This window comes from Homarus americanus, unplaced genomic scaffold (genome assembly GCF_018991925.1).
Source record: "Homarus americanus isolate GMGI-L3 unplaced genomic scaffold, GMGI_Hamer_2.0 scaffold25827, whole genome shotgun sequence".
Classification (NCBI taxonomy): domain Eukaryota; kingdom Metazoa; phylum Arthropoda; class Malacostraca; order Decapoda; family Nephropidae; genus Homarus; species Homarus americanus.
In genome coordinates this window covers 1,507,623-1,531,701 of record NW_024738300.1, presented here as the reverse complement: position 1 = coordinate 1,531,701, position 24,079 = coordinate 1,507,623, and the positions used below count along the sequence as shown (strand labels likewise).

Sequence of the window (24,079 nt, the reverse complement as noted above, 5' to 3'; positions counted from 1 at the left end):
GTAAATGTAACATTTAGTAACTCATGCACTGTAAAACAAATGCTAATTAATAACTCCCCCGGCAATGCAGGTGGCTGCATCTCCAATGTTCCCTGCAAGGAATGTAATATGAACGACTTAGGTCAGATAAAACAACATAAATATAGTGTTAGGACAGGCCAGGAATCCAATGCTCTGTTCGTTCATATGAGACAATAAACATTGCATTGACTGGGATAATGCCTCCTCAATATTACCATGTAATTCAATTGTCAGTAGGAACATTATAGAATCCAGTCTCATTATGATTCTTTGGGGTGATGGTTTGATTGGGGATCAGGTTGGGATTATCGAACAAGAATACATTGTAAGGTATAGGTTTATGCTTTATGCCAACGCTTCTAAGACATGTTATCCTAGTGATGTGAATATGACTCCATAAGAACTTAAGAAAATAAGGAGTCTGCAATAGGCCGGTTGGCCTGTGTATGGCAGCTCCTGTCGAGAGTTACTACCACTCTCTATCATCCATGAATCTATCTAGCCTCCTTTTAAAACTTTCCAGCGTTCCAGCACTTACTACAAAGTTGCTAAGCTTGTTCCATTCCTCCACCACCCTATTTGTGAACCAATTCCTTCCTATCTCCCTCCTAAACCTAAACTTACCCAACTTAAATCCGTTGCTACGAGTCCTATCCTGCTCGGATATCATTAGAACTTTATCTATATCCCATTTATTGATTCCTTTCACCCACTTAAATACTTCTATCATATCTCCCCGCACTCTTCGTCTTTCTAGGGAATGCAAGTTTAGTTTCTTTAATCTATCTTGGTAGGGAAGGTTTCTAAGTCCCGGAATCATTTTCGTCATTGTTCGCTGCACCGACTCTAGTGAATTGATATCCTTTCTATAATAAGGGCACCAGAACTGAACCGCATAATCGAGGTGCGGCCTGACTAACGTAAGATATAGTTGCAATAAGACCTCTGCACTCTTATTACTTACACTTCTAGATATAAAACCTAATACTCTGTTTGCCTTATTTCGAACATTAACGCACTGTTTTCTAGGCCGTGGGTCCGGGCTTACAAGTACCCCTAGGTCTCTTTCACAAGTAAACTTCTCTAGAGTTCCCCTAGAATGTAGGAAAAAATGGCACAGAAAAAATGGCAATACGAAACTATGGCACAGGAAAAAAAGGCATAATCACCAGACTAGGAAAAAATGGCACATTAATTTTTAGTGGCATGTTCTCGCTCAAATTTCATAACCTAACTTAACTTAACTTGACCTGACCTGACCTGATCTGACTGGCCTTAGCTCGTTAGCTCGAGCTTACGAGCAAGTTTGTGGTTCGTGAACTCGAAGTGAAATTTGTTGTGCCATTTTTTCCTAGTATGAAAATTTTGCTATTTTTTTCCAGTGCCATATTTTCCTGTTCCCTTTCTTCAGGTATCATTTTTTTACTGTGCCATATTTTCCGGTGCCAATTTTTCCGAGTACCATTCCCTTATTATTGATGAACTCCACCCATTATTATCTCCCGTTTCAATTTCTGTATAATACATTTTACTAAGTATTCATTGTTATATTTATTTTAGTCACATATGACACATTTAACTTATACAAAAATTTTCTTTGGATACAATTTTTTTTCAAAGTGGGTACGAGTTGTTTCAGGTGTGTACAAGTTGTCTTAGATAAGAGTTTTCATAAATCAGACAAGTTACTATCAGTTGGATCAATAAATAGGTAATGGATTATTCCTGCAGTGGAAGTAATAAACTGGCGTGAACTATATCAACGAATCCTTTAATGTAAACTACAAGATATTGTTCTCAATGTGTGAGGTCTTACTTCGAGGTAACAGTTCGAATCATTGTCCAACACTTTCAGGAATATATGATGTGCAGTAAAAGACGACGCACCAGATCTAGAGAGATTATGAAATAGATATAAATGGTAATAATTCTCGTATATCAGGAAAGAGATTGATAGAGGTAGATTAACTGATTGATCGTTAGATTAAGGTAGGGGTTATTAGAGAGATATAAGGCCATTTTTTAAATACTCGGGGCAGCAAGTCCGAAGAGCAATCCAGAACTTCGGGATACTATTTAGTAACACAAACGCCGCAACTCGAGGGGGTTAGTACGACTTATTCAAATAAATGTAAACAGACCAAGTCGATCTGCGCGCCAAAATTGAAGCAGAAACATGAGTTGTGGAGATAAAAATTCGTCTTCAAGGGAGATGGTAGACACCACCACCAATCATGCCAGAGTCTGCACCAGCAGGAACACTAAGATCAACTGATCCAACATCAGGATCATCCGGGCCACCACCAGCAGCATCTACATCAAAAAGAACCCTAAAACTGTAATTAGGAAAGAACTTATTGATGGAGTTTGACGCAAGTAGACAAGTGCAAACAGGCACTAGTCGATCCATAGTTTACCATGATGAGATGTATCAAGTGAAACATGTATATGGAGCAAGTAACAAGATCACTAGATTACAAGATGTTGTAACCGCTAGATTAAGGTTAGGATATAAGTACCTCTGGCAGTATGTTCCTCAAGCAGATGTAAACAAAACTAAATGTAAAGTGTGTGGCCATACATACACACACTTGAACACTACGTCCTCGACTGTGTGAAGATAGAACCTTTTAGGGACAGGTCCAAGCACACTGTGTGTGAAATGGCACAACACTTCATCTCTAATGGCAAGATAGCCGACATATTAAGATTGTATCCACTTTTTTGCACTCAGTAACTATATCAGTTCTCATGTACAGAACCAAATACGCAATGTGCTTGAATACCTCCCACGTAAATGTGAATAACAAAGTGTGAGGCCAGACATACTGCCTCACACGCCTGTTCTCACGCATTTGTGAATAAGTTACCCTTTATGTATAGAACTAAACAAATAATGTAAATGAAATACTGTGTAACTTTCGGTGCCATAATATCCTGACAACCGGGGTTAATTATTATGACCCTTTGTAAACCCTACTCTGTAATCCTTTTGCGCTACCGCTCACAGGATGAGTGTGGGGTGCACAATAAAGTAGCCGCTGCAAGCGGCAAAATCAAAAATCAATACATCCAGTCACGGGGGGAAGAAAGGGAAGCAGGTGAACAAGAGGAATGAATGCTTCAATGCCATTATTAAGGACAGTACACAAGAACTGAATGGTGCTATGTTGGAGGTCTTCACTTGTATGTACAATACATTATCAGCCCAATCTGTGTGTAATGTATTTTGAGCAAGCATTAGAGTTGTTGACTGGTGGTATATGTCAAGAATGCAGCCATAATTCCACCTCTGTCCTTGGGCAATTTAGTTTAATTGTGGAGACTTTGCCATGAGTGTCATGATCGATTTTTTTTATCTCTCTGTTCACTGTTTTCTGAACTTAATGGAGAATATGAAATATTTTTCATGTTCTAACATTTGTTATGATTTTTTTGTTCTTTTAGTTCTTACGAACACAAATAGATTCAACATATTTTTTGCTAGAGTTTCCTCTACACTATACTGTGATACTGTGTATAATATACTCACACTTATTGGGGAATTTTAATCATTCTTTTATTTCACATTTCTTTTGTACTTTAATTACAATATCAATACAGATACTGTACTATATTTGCAATTTCAAACTAAATATGATTACTATTAATTTATATTCAGTCCTGTACATTTACTGTGATAACTTTGGTTTTGCTGCTTGTTCTTATCTAGAGGAACTAAAATTGTTTATAGATTTCTCTTACACTTGCAAACTATTTCAGTATAGTACTTTGATGCCTTTAAAAATGTGTACATTAATTATTTCAAACAAAATACTTTACTGCTTGAATGATATAAATTTTACATGTACTGTACTGTACTGTACTGTGTTATACTGTGATATATTTTTCTTTAGTCGTGCCCGTGTAATCCCTTTTTAATTTTGTTTGAATTGAAATCCTGTTTCAAGTTGTACTGTGATAATGTTTGGAGAAAATGAAATATGTTATTTACAGCAAAAAAATATTATTGGAAAATAACCTTGGTAATAAAATTTATTATCTAAAAAAAAAATTTACCAAACCAATAACGCTTCCATTTGCCCTTACACTTGCTCTACTTTCAAACAAACTACATTACCCGGTATACAAATCAAAACCATGTATCAATTACACCCCTTTCTACATCGATGTGGTTCAGCTGTGTTCCCTCCAGGGCTTCTAATAGGGACAAGAGACCCACCAATGCAGCCAAGTACACCAGACATCCCTACAATGGTGTGAAATTGAATTACAAGGTTTTGTGTGTTGCCTAATTCTGGAAAGTGGATGTAATCTTTTGCCATCAGGGTCAAAATAGTTGCAAAGCTTCTAACAAAATTGGAAACTGATGAGACAGAAATCTTCAAGCATTCTGCCATACTAATTTGGAAGCTGCCACTGCGAAAGTATCTCAATGCAGTTATGAGTTGCAGGTGTGTGGAATACTGCATCCTGTAGGATAGATTTTTTTATTTACTGTTTTGTCTAACATTGCTTATCCTGATTATGGTAAACAACAGGGCTCCTATTATGATATATATTACTGTAGTACATTTTAAGCTCTTTCAGAGAATCGCCCTTTTTAACGTGCAACATACAGGTCATATCCCCGTTAGCCGGAATAATTGGTGCAGAGACTTCCAGATAACAAGACTCTCAAACCATGAAAAATCCCACATCCCTAGAATTTTCAGGTTACATGTAAAAGTTTCTGAATTTAAACATTCTTTCATCCTCGGAGACCTGGGAAATTAAATGGAGAGTTTCAGGCCTGGAATCAAATTGTTGAAGAGGTTTTTCGGAATTTTCTAAAAAAAATTAACCCGATTTTCAACTTTGAAAACTCGGTCACAGACCCAGAATATTGAAAATTTGCCCGGCAAAACTCCGAGCTAATTTAATTTCTGAGTACGTATTGGCGAATTCTGGGTAATGGAGATATTACTACACTGTAAATATGGCCTGGTGGTATTATTGTACATGGGAGGTGGGTTTAGGGGTTTACATGGGTGCTGAGTACTGTACAGTGGTGATGTCCCCCTCCCCCGTTGTTTTCATCACCGCATAACATTGAATAAATACCCAATACACTTCTAAACAAAAACCAAAATCCAAGAGTTAGAGTTTCGGTCAACAAAGATATATTTAGTCTCACCTAACCAAACTTTACCTAACCTAACCTAACTCTTCCTGACCTAATGTAACTTTACCTAACCTAACCTGACCTAACCTAACCTGACCTAATCTAACCTAAGCTAATTTAACCCAATTATGTTGTAGACTGCACACTATAGTAACACCAGAATTTCTTGCCTCATCCATCTTGAACTCTTGGCATTGTGGCTCAACTCGTTCAAGATGTTCATGGATTCATTCCTTGGACAGTCTATACCTCTTGATGAACTCCTCCTGACAGAGATAAGCAAAAGGATTTTGATGGTCTCTAATAACAATACCAGAATGCTATAATGCCAGCCTGAAAAAAAAAACTAATATCTATTATCTATATATTGCAGTAACTACTGTATATAAGTTAAATTACTTTTGATAATAGTTTACAAGCTTGTTGCATAGCTATTACAGAGAATTTCCTAAACAAATTTGTCCCTAGTATATTTAACTTTTGTTTATGGTTGTTCCAGTGACGTAAGATAGGACTGACACGATTTAAATCGAGTGATTGAAACACCATTAATAAATTATGGCACTTTTTTATAACCCTGAGTTCGAACATTTCATCTATAAAAATATTTTACGTAACCTAATGTAGCCTTACAAACATTGGTTGTACCTAAACACAACCGGAACAACAACAACCCAAACAGTGAAATATAGCAGGAGAAATTTTTTCCATGGTAATTATCAGCGTGAGTCACAGATGACACTTGTTGTAGACTATTACCTCAATATCTACCAAGTACATTTGGCTCATCTTAGATCTTTCCTGTATAATATATTGGCGAATTGGAAATGGTATTACATTTACCTATCACAAAGAAAAGTGCCTTGCTTACCATACTTGAAGCTATAAAAGGATGATTGTAGGAACGCAATGCTTGATAAAATTGTAAAAGGGCGATGGGGAGACGAAAAATACTCGGAGTTGAGGGTTAGAGGTCACGGGGGTACACGGCGGTCTCTTAAAAATATATACATTTCCGTTGGAACCGGTTATTAGGACATTGAAATATTTGTTTTCTTTATTATCTTAACTTAATGTACATATAATTTATTTATATGACTTTTTCTATTCATATATAACTAGTTTGAGGGATAAGTCTTTCGGGTGCCTACCCACACCCGAGGACTTATCCCGAACTTTCCAATAATATTGTCGGACTACCAATGGTATTTGGTTTGAAAATGAATTACGGCTTGGCGGGCATTGTCGGGATCCTAATAAGTAACCCGAATGTTTAAGAAATGGCTGGGGTGTCAGCCCCATTTCTGCAATGGTCATGTCTCTACACACTACTAGCTCTGCACTTTATGGAGCTGTTGCTGACAGAGCTCACCGTAGATCACACTCAACCTGGTGCTTGTTTCGAGTCGTTGACTTTATTGGCAGAAGGGAAGGAAAGCTCGACTCACACAGATATGTTACAGAAAATTGCATCAGCACACGAAGAGCGTTGTTGCCAAGTCCAGGGTAAATGGGGCACATTTTCACCCAGAACTCACTTAGACTTACGAAGTTGAATTCATCTTTCGCTGAGGAGTTGTGTTTGAGTAAGCAAAACTCTTCCTGGAGCTTTGTAGGGACGTCATTTCCATGACATTTGAATGGATTCCTTGTCAGAGCCATGGTAATTTGAATGGTATTTATGTCTGGGAAGTACCCGCTGGAACTCATCAATGAGGGAGTTAAGGTGCTCTCTGATCTCTGCCTTGAGCATCTGGTTGATGATATCTTCTTTGATGACTTCAGAAAATCGGTAAAATTGGGTCGCATTTCCGTCTTGAATCCGTCTCCCCACAGAGCTGCAGTTTTGCAATGAATGCATTGATATTGTCTACATGGTGGATGATGTTGCTCTGACGGCACTGCAGTTTCCGGTTGAGCTCATTTACAGCTTCGTAGATGTCTCCCTGAAATTCTGGCATGTTCGTCTTGGAGAGTAGCTCGTCTTTATTGTGATTGGCCAGGAAAGTCTTCACTTCTTCATAAAACCAAGTGGGCATGTTGCCCTTTGATAGCCCGCGGACTTGGGTGTGGAACAACAGAGCTTGGTGTTCAGCATCCATATTTTCACACAGTTCAAGGAAAAGGCGCATGTTCAGGACTGACCCTTTGATGAAGTTGACCTTTTTGATGATGGTTTCTTGGTGAGCATGCAGGGCTGCTGGTAATGTCTTTGAAGCAAGAGCTTCTCTGTGAATTGCTGTAGGATTCTTACGCTTGACAAGTGCCAAGAATCCAGATCGAGACCCCAACATTGCTGGGGCACCATTTGTACACACTCCGATTACATCCTTCCTTATCAAAGAAAGTTTAAATTAGTTTCACCACATCCTCTCCTTTTGTTGTCGTGGTCAATGGACGACAAAACAGGAAGTCATCTTCGAAGTCTTGACCATTAATATATCTGGAAAAAATGAGAGGCTAAGAAAGATTTACCATCATAAAAATGTCCAAAGATGCAGCAGCAGGCGAAGACAATATACCAATGAGCATCATTAAGAAAGTAGCCCACTTATTACTACCTGTTCTCCTACACATTTGTAACTCCTCCTTCATTAGTGGTGTCTTTCCGGATAAACTGAAAATTACTAAAGTTCACCCAGCATATAAAAAATCTGGGGGCAAAGGTCTCTTCAAGAATTACCGCCCCATATCAGTCCTCCCAGCTTTGAGTAAGATCCTGGAAAAGCTAGCATGTAACAGACTAAATTCATTCTGCAATGCCAATAACATCTTTACAGACTCCCACTTTAGATTTAGAGCTAGAAGGTCGACTGAAAGTGCTCTGCTATCCTTTAATAATGACATCTTAAATTCCTTTGATATCAGTCAGTTCACAGCCGGTATATTCTTGGACCTCTCTAAAGCCTTCGATACTGTCGGCCATACCATCCACCTCTCAAAACTTGAACATTAAGGCATTAGGGGCCTATCCCACAATTGGTTTTCCTCATATCTGGCCAACAGGATGCAGTATGTCTGCTATAATAATCACCAACCTGACTCCTCGCCAATCTTGTATGGAGTCCTCTAAGGTTCCATTTTCGGTCCAGTACTGTTTTTGTTGTACATAAACGACATAGTCCACGCCAGCTCACTCATAAATACAACTTATTTACAGACTATAGTAATCTCTATGCCAGCAACTCAGACCTCCATTCCTTGATGAGAACTATGAACACTGTAATTAACTAAAGTCAGGAGCTGGGTAATACGTAATAAACTGACCTTAAAACTTGAGAAAACCCACTACACGATCTTTCACAGAAGGAGAAACTTACCCCGAGACTTGGACCACCTGTACCTTGGTAATACAGTCCTCAAATGTGAACAAAATACTAAATTCCTCGGAGTTATTGTCAATGAGAAACTTAATTGGAGAAACCACATACAAGCCATTCACAGTAAAGTCAATAAACAGTGCCGTATCATGTATCACACTAGACAGTCACTCACTCTCACAGCAATGAAAGAAATCTAACATGATCTTGTCTACCAACACCTGATACACTGTCACACACTATGGGGGGGCCTCTGGCTCTTCAAAAACACAATCTCTGGTTACTGCGTAAAAGAGAGTTGTATGGACAATGACCTACTTGAAAAAAAACAGATCACACAAACGAGAAATTTGCTATATTGAAAATTTTAAAATTCGAAGATATTTACACCTACTGCTGTGCCCTCTTTGTTTACAAATCTATCAATCAGTTGCTTGACAATAATTATTTCCAGTTCCGGAATAATCAGAGATACAACTTAAGGCACCCAGAGCTACTAAAACAACCCCCCATGCGCTCCTCTCAGTCCCAGACCTCCATAAAATATCACGGTGTGAAGGTGTGGAACAACTTACCCCCACCCATCCGAGCAAAGACTACGCTCCTTTCCTTTAAATCATCTCTAAAACATATCTATTGTCGAAGTATTAATATTTCTTGTAACACCTACTATATTTACAATACCTGTTTTTTTTTTACCATCAAAACCGTTTTATCGGAAATTATCATGTAAATAGATAAGTAATTACCATTGCAATAAACATATTTGCCAACTAGTCATAATCCTGAGAGCTCTGTCGTCTTGTTCAACCTAATTACTGTACAACCCATGTTGTACTGCTCCCCTATTCTACTTATGTTTTTCAATTCCACTGTAATTTATGCATAAAAATTAATAAATATATAAATATTGAAGTGATAACCGTGGTAACATTCTGAGATGTTCGTATTACCACCATGCTATTGTACTATTCCAGATGATACTAAATGTTGCATAATACTTCCTTGAGATAAATGTATAGTATATATCAGGTACCTAAAAGAGAGCTCAGGATCTCAACTGGCTCAGCCATGTTAATATTGTTATTATTATCCACTCTGTATCTGTGTTTTTCTGGCTAAATAAACTGTTTCAATTCAAATGTTAATGATCTCGTCTAATTGAATGGCAAAGTACTTTGATGACTTTATCTTGGAAATCACTTGATCTTTAATGTTGTGAGCTATATCACGTATCCTTGACTTGTTATTATTATTAGACAGCGGGATTTGCTTCAGTTTGTTAACTGCAACATCGTTGAGGACAATTTTTGCACTATCAAGGTTACATGGCAATTACATATGACGCATGTGTGGTAGCCTTTGAAGTCTGTTGGGTGGATCCACTGTCATCCAGCCACAGTTTCTTCAAACCATCGGATTTATTCTTAAGAAATGCGCGATCCCTTTGAGCTAACCTTTGGTGAAGCTTTAGCTGAAATGGTTTCATGGAATCATTTCCAAGTACTTTGTGGCATATTTCGCATTGAGGTACTTCTGTACCATCCATATTGGATGTAATACAAATTTAGTGCCATACCTAGATAAAGCTATAGACCTCGATGAGACTATTTCAAGTCCGGAATTTTGATGAGAAAATATCGACCATGTCATGTCCCTGCTAATGGGACTTGAATGAAATTCGTCAAACTGTAATACCCACTAAACTCAGACCAGATATTCTCTCACTTGTACAAGATAATATTGGTGGACACTTAGGAGTCAATAAAACTTACCATAAAACTGCGCCGCACTTTTATTGGCCCAAGTTTAAGAATGATGTTGCTCATTGCTGTAAAACTTGTCATGATTGCCAGGTCGCAGGAAAGCCAAATCAGTCCATTAAACCATCTCCCCTAATACCAATTCCTGTGTCTCAAGAACCATTCCACAAGGTGATAATTGATGCTGTGGGACCCTTACCAAAACGTGCAGCAGTAATCAGTACTTGTTTACCATCATGTTTACAACATCTCGCTACCCTGAAGTGATTCCATTAAGATGCATCACGTCTAAGTTAATCGTTAAATCATTGACTATATTCTTTACTCAGTACGGGATCCCCCTTCAAGTTCCGCCAGGTCAGGGTTTAGGAATATTCCATTACACTCTCAAAAACTTGCTAACAAAGTATTGTAATGAAAACAGTCTTGACTAAGGTAAAAGTGTTCAGTTTGTGCTATTAGGAGCAGCAAACAACCCCTTGGGCTTTCTCCAAATGATTTAGAGTTTGGCCATGCAGTTAGAGGGCCTCTGAAGGTATTGACATATTCATGGTCTGATGATACACCCCCGACATCCTTGTAAACCTATGTTACGCAGTTCAAAGATAAAATGAAAAAGCATTAGAATTGGATAGGTCTAACTCAGAGAAAGCTTAGAGTAACACGAAGAAAAATCTTGATAGAAATTCAGAATTTAGAGACTTCAAGCCGGGTGGTAGGGTTCTAGCACTTCTTCCTGTTAATAAGAGTTCATTGCAATCTAAATTTTTTGGTCCTCATGTGGTTAAAAACAAAGTTAATGATGTCAACTGCATCATCCAAACACCTGAGTGTAGAAAACCAGCAAGATTTGTTCACATTAATCTACTTAAGAGGTATTATCCTAGTGATGAAAGTGCAATGGTTAGTGTTTTGTTGAGTTCACCTGACTACAGTAAAAAACATGCAGAGTTTTGAGAGATTCAAATACATATTGAAGTGAAGTTGCAAAATTCTGACATACTTGCTATTCACTTAAAAATGTTACATCATCTACCATCAGATCAAGCTGAAGATGTGAGGTGTCTTCTCCAGGACTTCTCACAACAATGTCCCAACTGTAACAGCATGATGTTGAGCTGATGAAGGGCGCCAAACTAATCACACAGGCACCCTATCGCATGAGTCCAGCTAAGCTAGAACTTCATGGGCAAGAAGTGAAGTATATTTTTGCCCACAGCTTCATTGCAAAGAGTAGAATTGGTTGGGTCTCACCTTGTGTACTTGCGCCGAAACCTGATGGGATTCATCCATCAGGCTACAAGTGATCTAGACGGAATGTAGTCTTACATTGACGACCTCATTGTATACAGCAGCACCTGGAAGGAACACTTGTTAAAACTATGCCTTCTCTTTGTCAGTCTTGTCAAACTAGTCGACCTGGGGTACAACGTCGGGTATGGTGAGGTCAGTTCATTTGTAGTGAAGGTAAAGGCCATCAACAACCTACAGATTTTCAGTAACTGAAAGGAAGTCATGAGGTTTCTGGATATGGCTGGGTATTACAGATGCTACTACCCAAACTTCTCTTAAGTTGCAATTCCAGTAACTAGATGCATGTTTATCAAGAAGCCTTCAACACTCTACTCACCAATGGACCAGTCCTAGGAGCACTTGACTTTAGCCAACCATTCATCCTTCAAGTATGCTAGTGACTTAGAAGCTGGAGCTGTGTTACTCCAAGAGGGATCAGACAAGATTCCACATCCGGTATATTTTCCTTCAACCAAGTTCAAGAAGCATCAGAAGAACAATGCTACTATAGAAAAAAAAATGCACTGCATTGCTATGTGGAGTAGATCAATTTAATGTGCACCTCAGTAGTTCAACTGGTCCCATTATTGTTTATACTAATCAAATCCCCTTAAGCCTTTAAATAAAATACAGAATAAGAGTCAAAGATTAATGAGGTGGTGTCTGGCCTTACAGCAACACATTCTAGTAATAAAACATATAAGAGGTAGAGATAATGTGATTGCAGATTTGTCATCAAGAGCATAAACAAGTTCTTTTCATAGAATTATTTAGCATCATAACAAATCTCTCATGGAAGAAGATGTTACTTTTAATGTATCTCATAATATAACCTTATAACTCTTAAAAAAAACTATTTGTTTCATGAGCTGTACTTTTACATGTCTTGTCAATAATGTCCCAGCCAGACTACTGTACCCTTTGGTGTATTATATATATTGTATATTTTGTCAGTAAAACTTCACAATGATTATGTCTTAGTGAATAGTTATAGTAACTGTTAAGTACAATGTTTGGATCGGTCTGTTCAAAGCACCCCGATAGAGGCAGGCGGCTTGAGAGCTGGGTCAGTCACTCATAAGCTTGGGTAGTCAAGGGACCTTTCACCACTGGCCTACGTTGTCAGTTCACGTTTGTCTTCGAACTGATGATGGTATTCATTGTTGAGGCTGGCTGACAATTTTAGTGTTTTATTTATTTTTGTTAATTACATTTATAATAGTGTATTTATTTGTTTATCGGTGATGTTTGCGATCCTAGATTAACTAAGTATGTTCAATGTGACGATTTTCTATTTCATTGTTATTAGCGGGAAGAGATGCAAATATAGTTATACATTTTACTTCAAATTTCTTTACTTCAATCATCAAGTATTCACTTATAAAAGTGGCTCTTCCCAAAACAAACTTTAAGAACGATATACAGTAATTCACTATAAACACAGGTTAATTCACTGAAAATTAATGATAAAGTAAATATCAAATATACCCGAGGCATTTAGTGAAGAGACATAGCAAAAACTGGTTAACAGATTAGTGAAAAAAGGTGAAACATGTGGTTCAAAAGTAAATGCTATAATGACAAAAGTAATGGTTGTGTTCAATTTGGAAATAAATACTAAAATGAAAATTATGATAGTCAACAAGAAACTTAAAGCGAGTGGAAAATTTTTGTGTATATGAAAAGTAACTTAACTTTGACGGTAGATGTTCGGAAGAAATCAAACCAAGAAAAGGACCTGCAAAAAGAGCCTTAAACTAATATTAATATAAAATACAAAATGAAAAGGGGAATTAACTTTAATTTAAGAAAAATGGCTGTTGAAAGGCAAGAGAACTGATGTATGGGTTAGATGCGTAAACACTCTCAGTAGACACCAGAAAGAGGTTGGAAGTTTTTAAAATATGGTGTTATAGAATAAGCTACAGTGACAGGAAAACAAACGAAAAGAATTAAGATTAGCAAAAATTTTTGGAGAAAAACTTGAAATATTCAGAAAAAGAAAAATAATATACTTTGGTCACACAATTACAGAAGAGGGGATTAATAGCAGAAACACTAAAGGGGAAAGTTGGTGGTAGGAGGGCCAGTGGAAGGCAGAGATGAATGAAATTAAATACTGGGTCCCCAGACATATACAAAACCTTAGATGATTGGTCAAAACAGCACGAGAATGTTTAGAGTGGGGGCATTCTGATTGGCTGAAGATATAATAGAATATTCTAAAAAGAATACAAAAAGACCCATTTGATAAAACCCAACACGAAGGAGCATAAGATACAATAAGGAATAAATTGGTAAATTAGACTCACTCGCCTCCGAGAGTAAAACCCAGTATTATTTGTCAATACAATCTACGGACGTAAGGAGCAACATTTCACTTAATAAAGGAAATGAGACTCGCACCTGGAGTCTGGATGGTGTGTTTAAACATTTATATTTATTTGTGCTTCTCTATATTTACTGATCGACTGCGTCTGTAAAATTCGCGATAAAAAGTTTTCACGTAAACTAGGAGGAAGTTTTTTGTAGAAACGTTGAAAAGAAGAGAGTGAAAAGTGGAACAAATGATTTAAAGTAACTATCAGTTTTGACAAATCTCTTCAAACAATACAATTGTTAGTTATGTTTAATATAATTTGTTAAGATCAAATGCCCAATATTATCTGTTCTGTTATTCATAGGAAAATACTGACATAGGGAGTACTCCTTGTCAGCACTTAATATATACAGTATGAGGAGCTCAGAGCTGTGGCAGCTGAGGGAAACAAACACGACAAAGCTGTTTAACATAAATGTTTATTAGAACTTTTAATCCTTAAATGAGTTTCCTGTTGGCTTATGTTTATGTCACAATTTACATATATATATATATATATATATATATATATATATATATATATATATATATATATATATATATATATATATATATATATATATATATATATATATTAAATTATAATCGTTTTACTTCTATATATACTGTATACATACGGTAGTATCTAATCAATAGACTAAAGTTTGTTTCCAGGTTTTCTGCTCCGCGTATTTTATAACGGAGAAATCTGTCTGATAAGAATCTCACCACACAGGACCAAGAGACTAAGAAGGTGGCCGCCAGAGAACACCACAAACATGCCCTGGAAAAGAAAAAAAATAATTTTTTTCATTTTATGGGACAAACTTAAGGTATGCAACCTACGACTTAGATAATGAAGTGTTTGTACAGAAAATTTTCCGACTCATTTCTGCCATAATAAAGCATCTAACTTTATTTTTGTAACAACAGAACAAAATTAGAGAATCAAATAATTTATAAATGGTTTCAATATCATCCTAACTGTATGTAAAATGAAGCTTGTGTTCCGAGAAAGGAGAGCAAAATTATGTAAAACATTTCCTATTTCTTCCTAACCGAAAGAAATCATGAATTAAATCAACATGATATTAGTATACCTTACGAGACTATAAAAAAAACTCAGAAATTATACAATTGATTAAATATAACTTACCCAGAGGTTGTTGAGCGTCAGAGATGTCCTGACTGTGATCTTGGAAGGAGCGTGGAAACAGATGGAAGAGTTAGGCTCATCCTCTTTCATCCAGTGGTTGAAGAGTCCTGCCTCTCTCACTGACATTATCCTTCACCAAGAAATGTTAATAATAAATTACATACACACACACACACACACACACACACACCACACCACAGCTGGGTGGCCTGAGTTTGCCCTCCTATCGAACCTGTAACCCTTAGGACAAGAGGCGAACACTGTATCCAATCTCTATCTTTAGGGATTTTACTTAATCCCTTAAATGATATAGGGTTTCACGTAATTGCTGTGACCGTCAGCTAATTTAAAATAATCTAATCTAACCTAGCCTAATAATTAACTATGTTCCTCAATAATTATATTTACATTTTTTTACATTCCGTATACATTTGCTAAGACACAATTAGGAAATTCGTGTAAAAAGATACCCTAATTACCAGTGATTTTACCAGATCCTTAAAATGCCAAAAATGTAAGGGATTTCCTTAAATTTCTTGTCCGTATTCAGTGCTTCCACGTCTAACTTCACTAAGTGTTCACTCATTCATATTCTCAAATCACCTGAGGGTAGAGTGATATCAGATTCAAAGGATAAGCGGATAATTCCTCATCAGGAACTGAAGGTGCCTGAAACTTCGGTTCCCAAAGTCAAAACAAATGATATAGAAACAAAACGTAATGGATAAATTAAAACTAACCAGACTTCACGCCCGGAAATTCTCCTATTCAGTCCAAACAGGTTAGACTATCTCCCAACACTTCAACCGTCTCACCTCGTGGAAAGATCCTACTATACAGCAAACCCCAGAGAAAGGTGATCCATCCAACCCTATTTCCCACCGACCATTTTCATTCACCTCAATAATAGTATAAATTTTCGAAACGGTAAACAACATTATACGGGACGTTTTTTCTGTTGATCTATTATTCATTAAACATTCTCTTCATCAAGCAATAGAAGCAATTCAATAAAGAAAACCTATGCAGTAGTCCTAGATATCTCCAAAACATTTGACATGGTATGGCACCGACCTTTTCTTGCAAAATCAATATCTCAAGGCCTTTCCTACTTAGTTCTTTTAATATCAGCTTTTTTTATCTAGTTGTAGAGTGTTTCTATTTGTGTGTGTGTGTGTTAATAGTCGCCAAGATGACCTAAAGGAGGTGCAAATCACAAGAGCCATGAGGGGAGCAGACTGTGGGACGGACCATATGCTAATAAGAGCCAGGAATCGCATAATAATTTTACCCCAACACCTGAGGCAAGCCCCCAGTCGTAAACGTAACATCAAAACCCTCAGTAATCGTGAAACCTCTAGCTCATTAAAAAACAAGATCACCGAAAAACTCCCAGCCCATAAAATTATGGAACCTGGCACTGTGGAAGATGGCTGGAAAGAGTTTAAGACTGCAATGAGTGAAACTGCAATAGAAACACTCGGCTTTTCTAAAAAGCGACACCAGGACTAAGTGTAGATCAACCGTAAGTTTCACTATTTATGAGTGTGATGAGAAAGGGACGGCGTCTATGTAAATACAGTAGACGTGAATCAACGTCCGTTCGATATTAAGTTGTGAGTAGTGACCAATCGAGGGAGAAAGGAATTGGGACTTCGTTCCCTCTCGAGGGAAGACGGAGCCATCCACTGCGGCTCTCAAATAACGTCTTCCTCTAGTCAAGGATATCAAGCTACTGCTCGCTTTAGGTGGCCAGAGAGCCGGCTACTTATGCCTTTACTCAGCATAGTATGACGCAGCTTTCCGTGGGCACACCTTATCACGTGCATTGAACATGTCACCTCATAGCCAGTGGAAAGTTGCAGGGGATCAATCTGAATATAAATCAGATGTAAATAACCCATTTATATAATACTTCTGTTGATGAGACAGGGGCCATTACAGACCCATACCGACCCTGCATACATAAGAACATAAGAAAATAAGGAGTCTGCAATAGGCCGGTTGGCCTGTGCATGGCAGCTCCTGTCGAGAGTTACTACCAATCTCTATCATCCATGAATCTATCTAGCCTCCTTTTGAAACTTTCCAGAGTTCCCGCACTTACTACAAAGTTGCTAAGCTTGTTCCACTCGTCCACCACCCTATTTGTGAACCAGTTTCTTCCTATCTCCTCCTAAACCTAAACTTATCCAACTTGAATCCGTTGCTCCGAGTCCTATCCTGCTCGGATATTATAAGAACTTTATCTATATCCCCTTTATTGATTCCTTTCACCCACTTAAATACTTCTATCATATCTCCCCGCACTCTTCGTCTTTCTAGGGAATGCAAGTTAAGTTTCTTTAACCTATCCTGATATGGAAGGTTTCTAAGTCCCGGAATCATTTTCGTCATTCTTCGCTGCACCGACTCTAGTGAATTTATATCCATTCTATAATAGGGGCACCAGAACTGAACCGCATAATCGAGGTGCGGCCTAACTAGCGCAAGATATAGTTGCAATAAGACCTCTGCACTCTTGTTACTTACACTTCTAGATATGAAACCCAATACTCTGTTTGCCTTATTTCGAACATTAACGCACTGTTTTCTAGGCCGTAGGTCCGGGCTTACAAGTACCCCTAGGTCTCTTTCAAAAGTCGACTTCTCTAGGTTGATGTTGTTCAGGCTGTATACATTATAAGTATTTGTTCTTCCAATATTAAGTACGCTGCACTTGCTGGTGTTGAATTTCATTTGCCATTTTTCAGACCACCCCTGCAGTTTATTTAGATCCTCCTGTAATGCATTTGCATCCTGCCCTGAATTAATTTGCCGTCCTATTGTGGTGTCATCCGCAAACTTGCTTATGTCACTGCTGATCTCAGTATCAAAATCGTTTATGTAGATTATGAACAAGAGTGGGCCTAGTACTGACCCCTGGGGAACCCGACTGGTTACACGGCCCCATTCAGATTTAACACCATCTACGCTGACCCTCTGCGTTCTATCGGTGAGCCATGATTTTATCCAATTTAAAACTTTCCCCAGGATACCATGAGCCTTAATTTTTCTCAGAACCCTCTGATGCGGTACTCTGTCAAATGATTTGCTAAAGTTTAAGTAAATAACATCGTAATTTTCGTCATTATCTACTACCTCGAAGACTTTCCTAAAAAAACGTTAGCAGATTTGTTAGACAAGATTTTCCCTTTGTAAACCCATGTTGAGAGTCGTAGATTAATTTGCTTTTCTCTAGATGCGATCGGATGCTATCTGCTATAATTGATTCAAGAAATTTCCACTACTGACGTCAAACTGATCGGCCGGTAATTTGACGCTGATGCTCTGTCTCCCTTTTTGAATATGGGTACTACATTTGCCTGTTTCAACAAGTCTGGCACAACTCCAGTGTCTAATGATTTTGTAAATAAGTTTACGAGGGGTCCGCTAATCTGTTCCCTACACTCTTTCAAGACTCGAGGGAAAATTTCATCCGGCCCTGGGGATTTTGTTTTCTTTAGTTTATTTATCTTCTTAAGAACATTCTCTTTTCTGATAGTGATATTCTTTAATTTCTCTTCTTCCTTTCCCTTAAATATCAGTTCCACCTCTGGAATTTCATCTCAAATTTCTTCTGTGAAAACTGATAAGAAGTAGCTGTTCAATGCTTTGATTATTTCTGCACTGCCATTTATCACTTCTCCCCTCCCTGACTTTAAAGGCCCAACTTTGTCCTTGACCTTTGTCCTATATACCTGGAAAAATCCCTTGGGATTCGCCTTGAATTCTCTTGCTATTTTGATTTCATAGTCTCTCTTTCCTTTCCTTACATTTTTCTGAACATTCCTAGATAGTTCATTATACCTATTTCTGAGCTGCTCCTCCCCTCCCTTTAATTTCTTATATATTCCTTTCTTTATTCCTATGTCATGTTTAAGTTTTCTGGTCATCCACCTTGGCTCATTCTTATTTGACCTAATTTTTCTGTATGGTATATTTTGTTCTTGTGCTTTATGTAGTATACTAGTGAATATATTATAGTCATGATCAATTGTTGTGTCATCTATGACCTCACCCCTTCCTACTGATTCAACTTACTAAGCAGATACATAATCTTCGTACTGTAGGTGAGAAGTAATATTACTCTCACCTACCCGTCGAGCCTCGCCTCTGACCTGGAAGAGCATCAAACTTCTATCCAGTCCATTCGATACCACCTCGCATATCCCAGATCCCTTCTTGTGCACTGAGTTGACTGCAGTTCAATTAGATATAAATGTTTTTGAAACAGGCATGCTTGAATAAATGTAGTATCCAACATGTTATCTATTACAATGTGTAAATCTGTATCTTGCTGTGATTTTTGTTCAAAATTTCCGACATTTCTGAAGAATCTTTTATGAAGAGATGCTGTTGCTTAGTGTGTACACCGCATACAACCCTATGCCAAAATATGATAAATTGCAAATATATTTTAAGTTAAAGAAATAAAATCAATATGAACCACATTCCGTTATGGAAATTAAATATTACCCAGCAAAAAAATTCATCATACATTGTCTCTCCAGAGTTCTTGTACCTTCAGGATCCTACATGTTGAACTATATGGTTGAGTTCCCAGCATGAACATCACAATGTCTGAAGGGACAGCCAGGTAGAAGGAAAAAAAAACAGGATGTACATTCTCTCTCTCTCTCTCTCTCTCTCTCTCTCTCTCTCTCTCTCTCTCTCTCTCTCTCTCTCTCTCTCTCTCTCTCTCTCTGTATATATGTTTGTCAACATAGTAGCTTGACATTGATAAGTGTGTTAAAGAGTTTTTGAAATAGCTTATTGTTTCGTTATCTTTTTATTATTATTGCAGAACTCATGAGTAAACAAACGTTTACAAATCTGCTCAAGAGATAGAAAATGAGAGAAGAAATCAAGTTTGTTGGGGTTAATGGGGAACTTAAGGCCCCTTGAATAACCAGAGACACAGAAATATCACTTGTGCACTGTTGCAGCAGTTAAGGTATAGTAGTCAATCAATCAATCAATCAATCAATCAATCAATCAATCAATTATAAACACTCTTTATTCATACTGTCATGAATTCTTAGACGAGACGACTCGGGATTACGGAGCATTCCAGTGAATCAAGTATTTGTGATTTGTTGGAGCTCATTATTATATATCCACGTGTTTTGTATATTGGAAGCTTAATGTGTTGTCTAATAGTAGACCCTGCTGCCATATGGCATCACGAAAATTGTGACCAAGTCTCAGTTTGCTGATCTGACTTTCTGCCTCATTTACATAATTGCAGGGTTTCAATTGTTTCTCATACTTTGACAACACAACATACATATATTATTTCTCACTTTTTATTCTTTTTATTTCTTTATGGTTCTTTATTATTATTATTAAAGTGTTGTTATTGATATTATTATCATTATTATTATATTATTTTATTTTAAATTTCTGGTCCACAAATAGGGTTACCACCCTATTTGGAACAAGCTGTGGAACGAGTGGAACAAGCTTAGCATCTTCATAGAAAGTGCTGGAAGTTTTAAAAGGAGGCTAGATAGATTCATGGATGATAAAGAGTGGTTGTAACTCTAGACACGAGCTGCCATGCACAGGCCAACCGGCCTATTGCAGACTCCTTATTTTCTTATGTTCTTCTTATGTGGTTGGAGTAGCGTTTTACCGAATCCTGCGAGGAAACACGAGGCTACAAATATGTCTCATCAGTCCATTCCCAGCTTTGTTCATTCTTACGAGAGATAAGAAGCATTGTATTTACTGGGAAATACCTCTTTATTATTACCTTGTAATTCAATTGTCATTATAGAATCTAGTCTCATTAGACATATCGAATATGTCTACATGAATTTGAGTAATGCCATGTACTAATTGGAAAATTCTGTGATTAACAAGATTTGTAACTAGGTGAAAGGGTTGAGTTATTACCTTATGACCTGAGTATGGTGGACACCTGCTGTCCCTGCGGACTTGATCCCACTCTCCTTTACTGTATATATTAGCCTTGTCAGTAACTACTCCTAAGTCTGTACTCACCCCTGAAGATGTTACTTACACGATAGCTCTTCTACTGTCAGCTGGATAAAAGAAAACTAACACTCTAAGGCTTCAGTTTTATCTTAAAGTCCTGTATTAGGATGATGTATTTCGGGAATCAGATTGAGACTCTGTTAAGTGAGGTTCCATCATCAGTCAGGTAGTGAAGTGAGAACAAAGGTTATTTATGTGAAGTATATTAAGAGTGTGTAGTGAGAGCTTGAAAAGGTGATTTTAAGGTTATATTTCTGCTATAAATTTTTAATTTTGATAATCTCAAGCATCGTATTACGTTCATGGGTTCAATTTTGAGTGAAACTCTGTGTGATATTGCTGCTACAAAGCTTCTCTTTATTTTAGTGTCGCAGACGAGTGTCGAGAAGAATCTCCAGACACAACGTCAATGAGCTGATTACATACCCGCCCAGGAGAACCACGAACATTCCCTGAAAGAAAGAAACTTACTATATGACATTTGGAAGATATAAGAAGAAATTATGCACACACACACACACACACACACACACACACACACACACACATTGGAATAAAAGATAAGTTTGTAACTAACATTACTGTACTAATTGCTAATGAGGATTTACTAATTTATTAATAAATAGTTGTCCAATTTAAACTTATTATATAAGCCTGCATTAAATAAATCAATTGGGGCCTCAATATTATCGGGCACTCTTTATTAATGTGTGTGTGTGTGTGTGTGTGTGTGTGTGTGTGTGTGTGTGTGTGTGTGTGTGTGTGTGTGTGTGTGTGTGTGTGTGTGTGGTGTTAAAGGTTCAAACTATGGTTTTATAACAGTAAGCCCCAAAAACTCACCTATCAAAAATCGACACAAAGTATAACTGAGAATAACTTGGGTGAAGAACATTACGTTCAGTAAGCATCTTCATGCTTGTAAATACTTATTTCCTGTAGCTGATATATAATTAAACACAAGGAATAATACCACAAATTAACTCATGAAATAATTCCTACGTATGACCCATCAAGCAAATATAAATGAAAATCGTGAAACATAAGGATATGAACAACACATTCAATAATTCTTGATATTTAAAAAATAAATTTCAAAACGATAGCAATAAAAATGAGTTGGCATTTATATATCTAAAAAACAATTGTGTTAAGTTCAATGAAGCCAATACTTGAAGGTGCAACAATAGAGTACCTTACCCACAAGTTGGACACGGAGAGTGAAGTGCTGACAGATACTTTTGATGGACGTTTAAGACATTTGGTATTGTTTTAAAGGAATTTGCATACCAATAGTTGTACAATCCTGCTTCTGTCATTGCCATGACTCTGTGGGATAAATCTTACAAAATAATATTTAATTCAACAAGCACAGCCAGGGATCAGGCAGATATTATTGCCAATCTATGCACCCAAGATTCCCCCCTTAGCAAAACCTAAATATATCTGCGACGAGACCATTAAAACTAAATAAAGTTACATGCAAGGGAAAAAAACTTTGGACCAATGATTTGTCAGGAACCCTCCCAGATGAACCTATAATAACGAAAACGAAGTCTTTCAGATGTTTCATGTATACAGTACCACTGTACATCTTAAGCTATTATATATATATATATATATATATATATACACATGCTGATAACCACAAGGAAGAAAAACACGTTCCGAAGCGCTTTCCTGTAAATTACACGAAAGCGCTTGGGAACTTCGTGTTTTCTTCTTTCCTTGTGGACAGCATATACCTAGATCACGCACCTACAGTGATTTACTTGTATATATATATATATATATATATATATATATATATATATATATATATATATATATATATATATATATATATATATATATATATATATATATATATATTTCATGTAAATCCAAAATGAAAACGTGGATAAGATAAATCTTGATAAAATCACAATTAAGAATATTTTGACTCTGCCCTATCGTGATGAATTTGTCCCGTTAGTTCGGTCCTCAAGCTTCTAAATATTAATGTTGTTTTCAAGTATGACTCAACCATTACCAATATGTTAATAAGGAATAGCCCAAGTTTGAATGTAAATGGAAGTGTTTATTGTATTCCATGTAGCAAATGTAATTGTAATTATGTAGGTCAGACAGGAAAACACTGCAGCTCAGAATCAAACAACATAAGTATAATATCAGAACTGCATCTGAAAGCAGTGCCTTGTTCGTTCATGTTAGAAATAATAATCACCCCATTGCTTGGGAAAAGCTTAGAAGTATTCAAATCATCTTGTGTCACAGAAAGACTTCTGGTTGAAGCTAGTTTGATTAAGGAATTAAAATCAATAAACCTAGTGATGGTCAGTTCAAAACTGATAATATGTTACATAAATTTATTTGTCAGTGGCCCAAGGTTAAAATGCTTTGAAAACCTTTGATCTTGATGTATGATAGTTATTTTGTGGGTCCTTTTTCTGACCTGACCTGTCTAGTCACGTCATCACCCGTCTCTTAAGCTCCTCTACGTGTGTGTTGGTGTGATTAGTGGATGTCATCATTATGACCTGACCTCATGTTTTTAGGTCACCCTTTATATTTAAGCTCTCTCTGTCCATGTAATCCAGTTGCCTCTGAAGATGTCTTGAATAAAAACGAAAGCTAAGGTACTCCGTTGTTTCCATTTTCCCGTGTGATTTTATCAAGATATATATATATATATATATATATATATATATATATATATATATAAATATATATATATATATATATATATATATATATATATATATATATATATATATATATATATATATATGCAAGTAAATCACTGTAGGTGCGCGTGATCTGGTATATGCTGATAAACACAAGGAAAGAAGGAACTGTTTTCTTTCCTTGGTTATATATATATATATATATATATATATATATATATATATATATATATATATATATATATATATATATATATATATATATATATATATATAA

At 36.8% G+C, this 24,079-nt stretch overlaps 2 protein-coding genes and 1 long non-coding RNA gene across 3 annotated transcripts in view; all 3 read right to left on the bottom strand.

Moving 5' to 3' along the window:
- Positions 1 to 2,224: 2,224 nt before the first annotated feature.
- On the bottom strand, positions 2,225 to 7,479 carry LOC121873908 (protein ZBED8-like). The gene is made up of 2 exons (XM_042377787.1): positions 7,083 to 7,479; positions 2,225 to 2,334 (listed from the first exon to the last, which is right to left on the bottom strand). Exons 1-2 carry the CDS (start codon positions 7,477 to 7,479, stop codon positions 2,225 to 2,227), a joined length of 507 nt encoding a protein of 168 aa, XP_042233721.1.
- Positions 7,480 to 14,536: 7,057 nt separating this feature from the next.
- Positions 14,537 to 24,079, bottom strand: part of LOC121873778 (probable glutamate receptor) — a 105,291-nt gene continuing 95,748 nt past the window's right edge. The window contains exons 13-14 of the mRNA XM_042377480.1: positions 15,077 to 15,206; positions 14,537 to 14,704 (exon numbers count right to left, since the gene is read on the bottom strand). Coding sequence (XP_042233414.1) covers positions 14,615 to 14,704; positions 15,077 to 15,206 — 220 coding nt within the window. The 3' untranslated portion in view covers positions 14,537 to 14,614. The remainder of the gene's footprint in view (positions 14,705 to 15,076; positions 15,207 to 24,079) is intronic.
- LOC121873782 lies at positions 21,450 to 22,596 on the bottom strand. Its single transcript, XR_006090310.1, has 2 exons — positions 22,316 to 22,596; positions 21,450 to 21,570 (listed from the first exon to the last, which is right to left on the bottom strand). It is a non-coding gene; the product is annotated as an uncharacterized LOC121873782 (long non-coding RNA).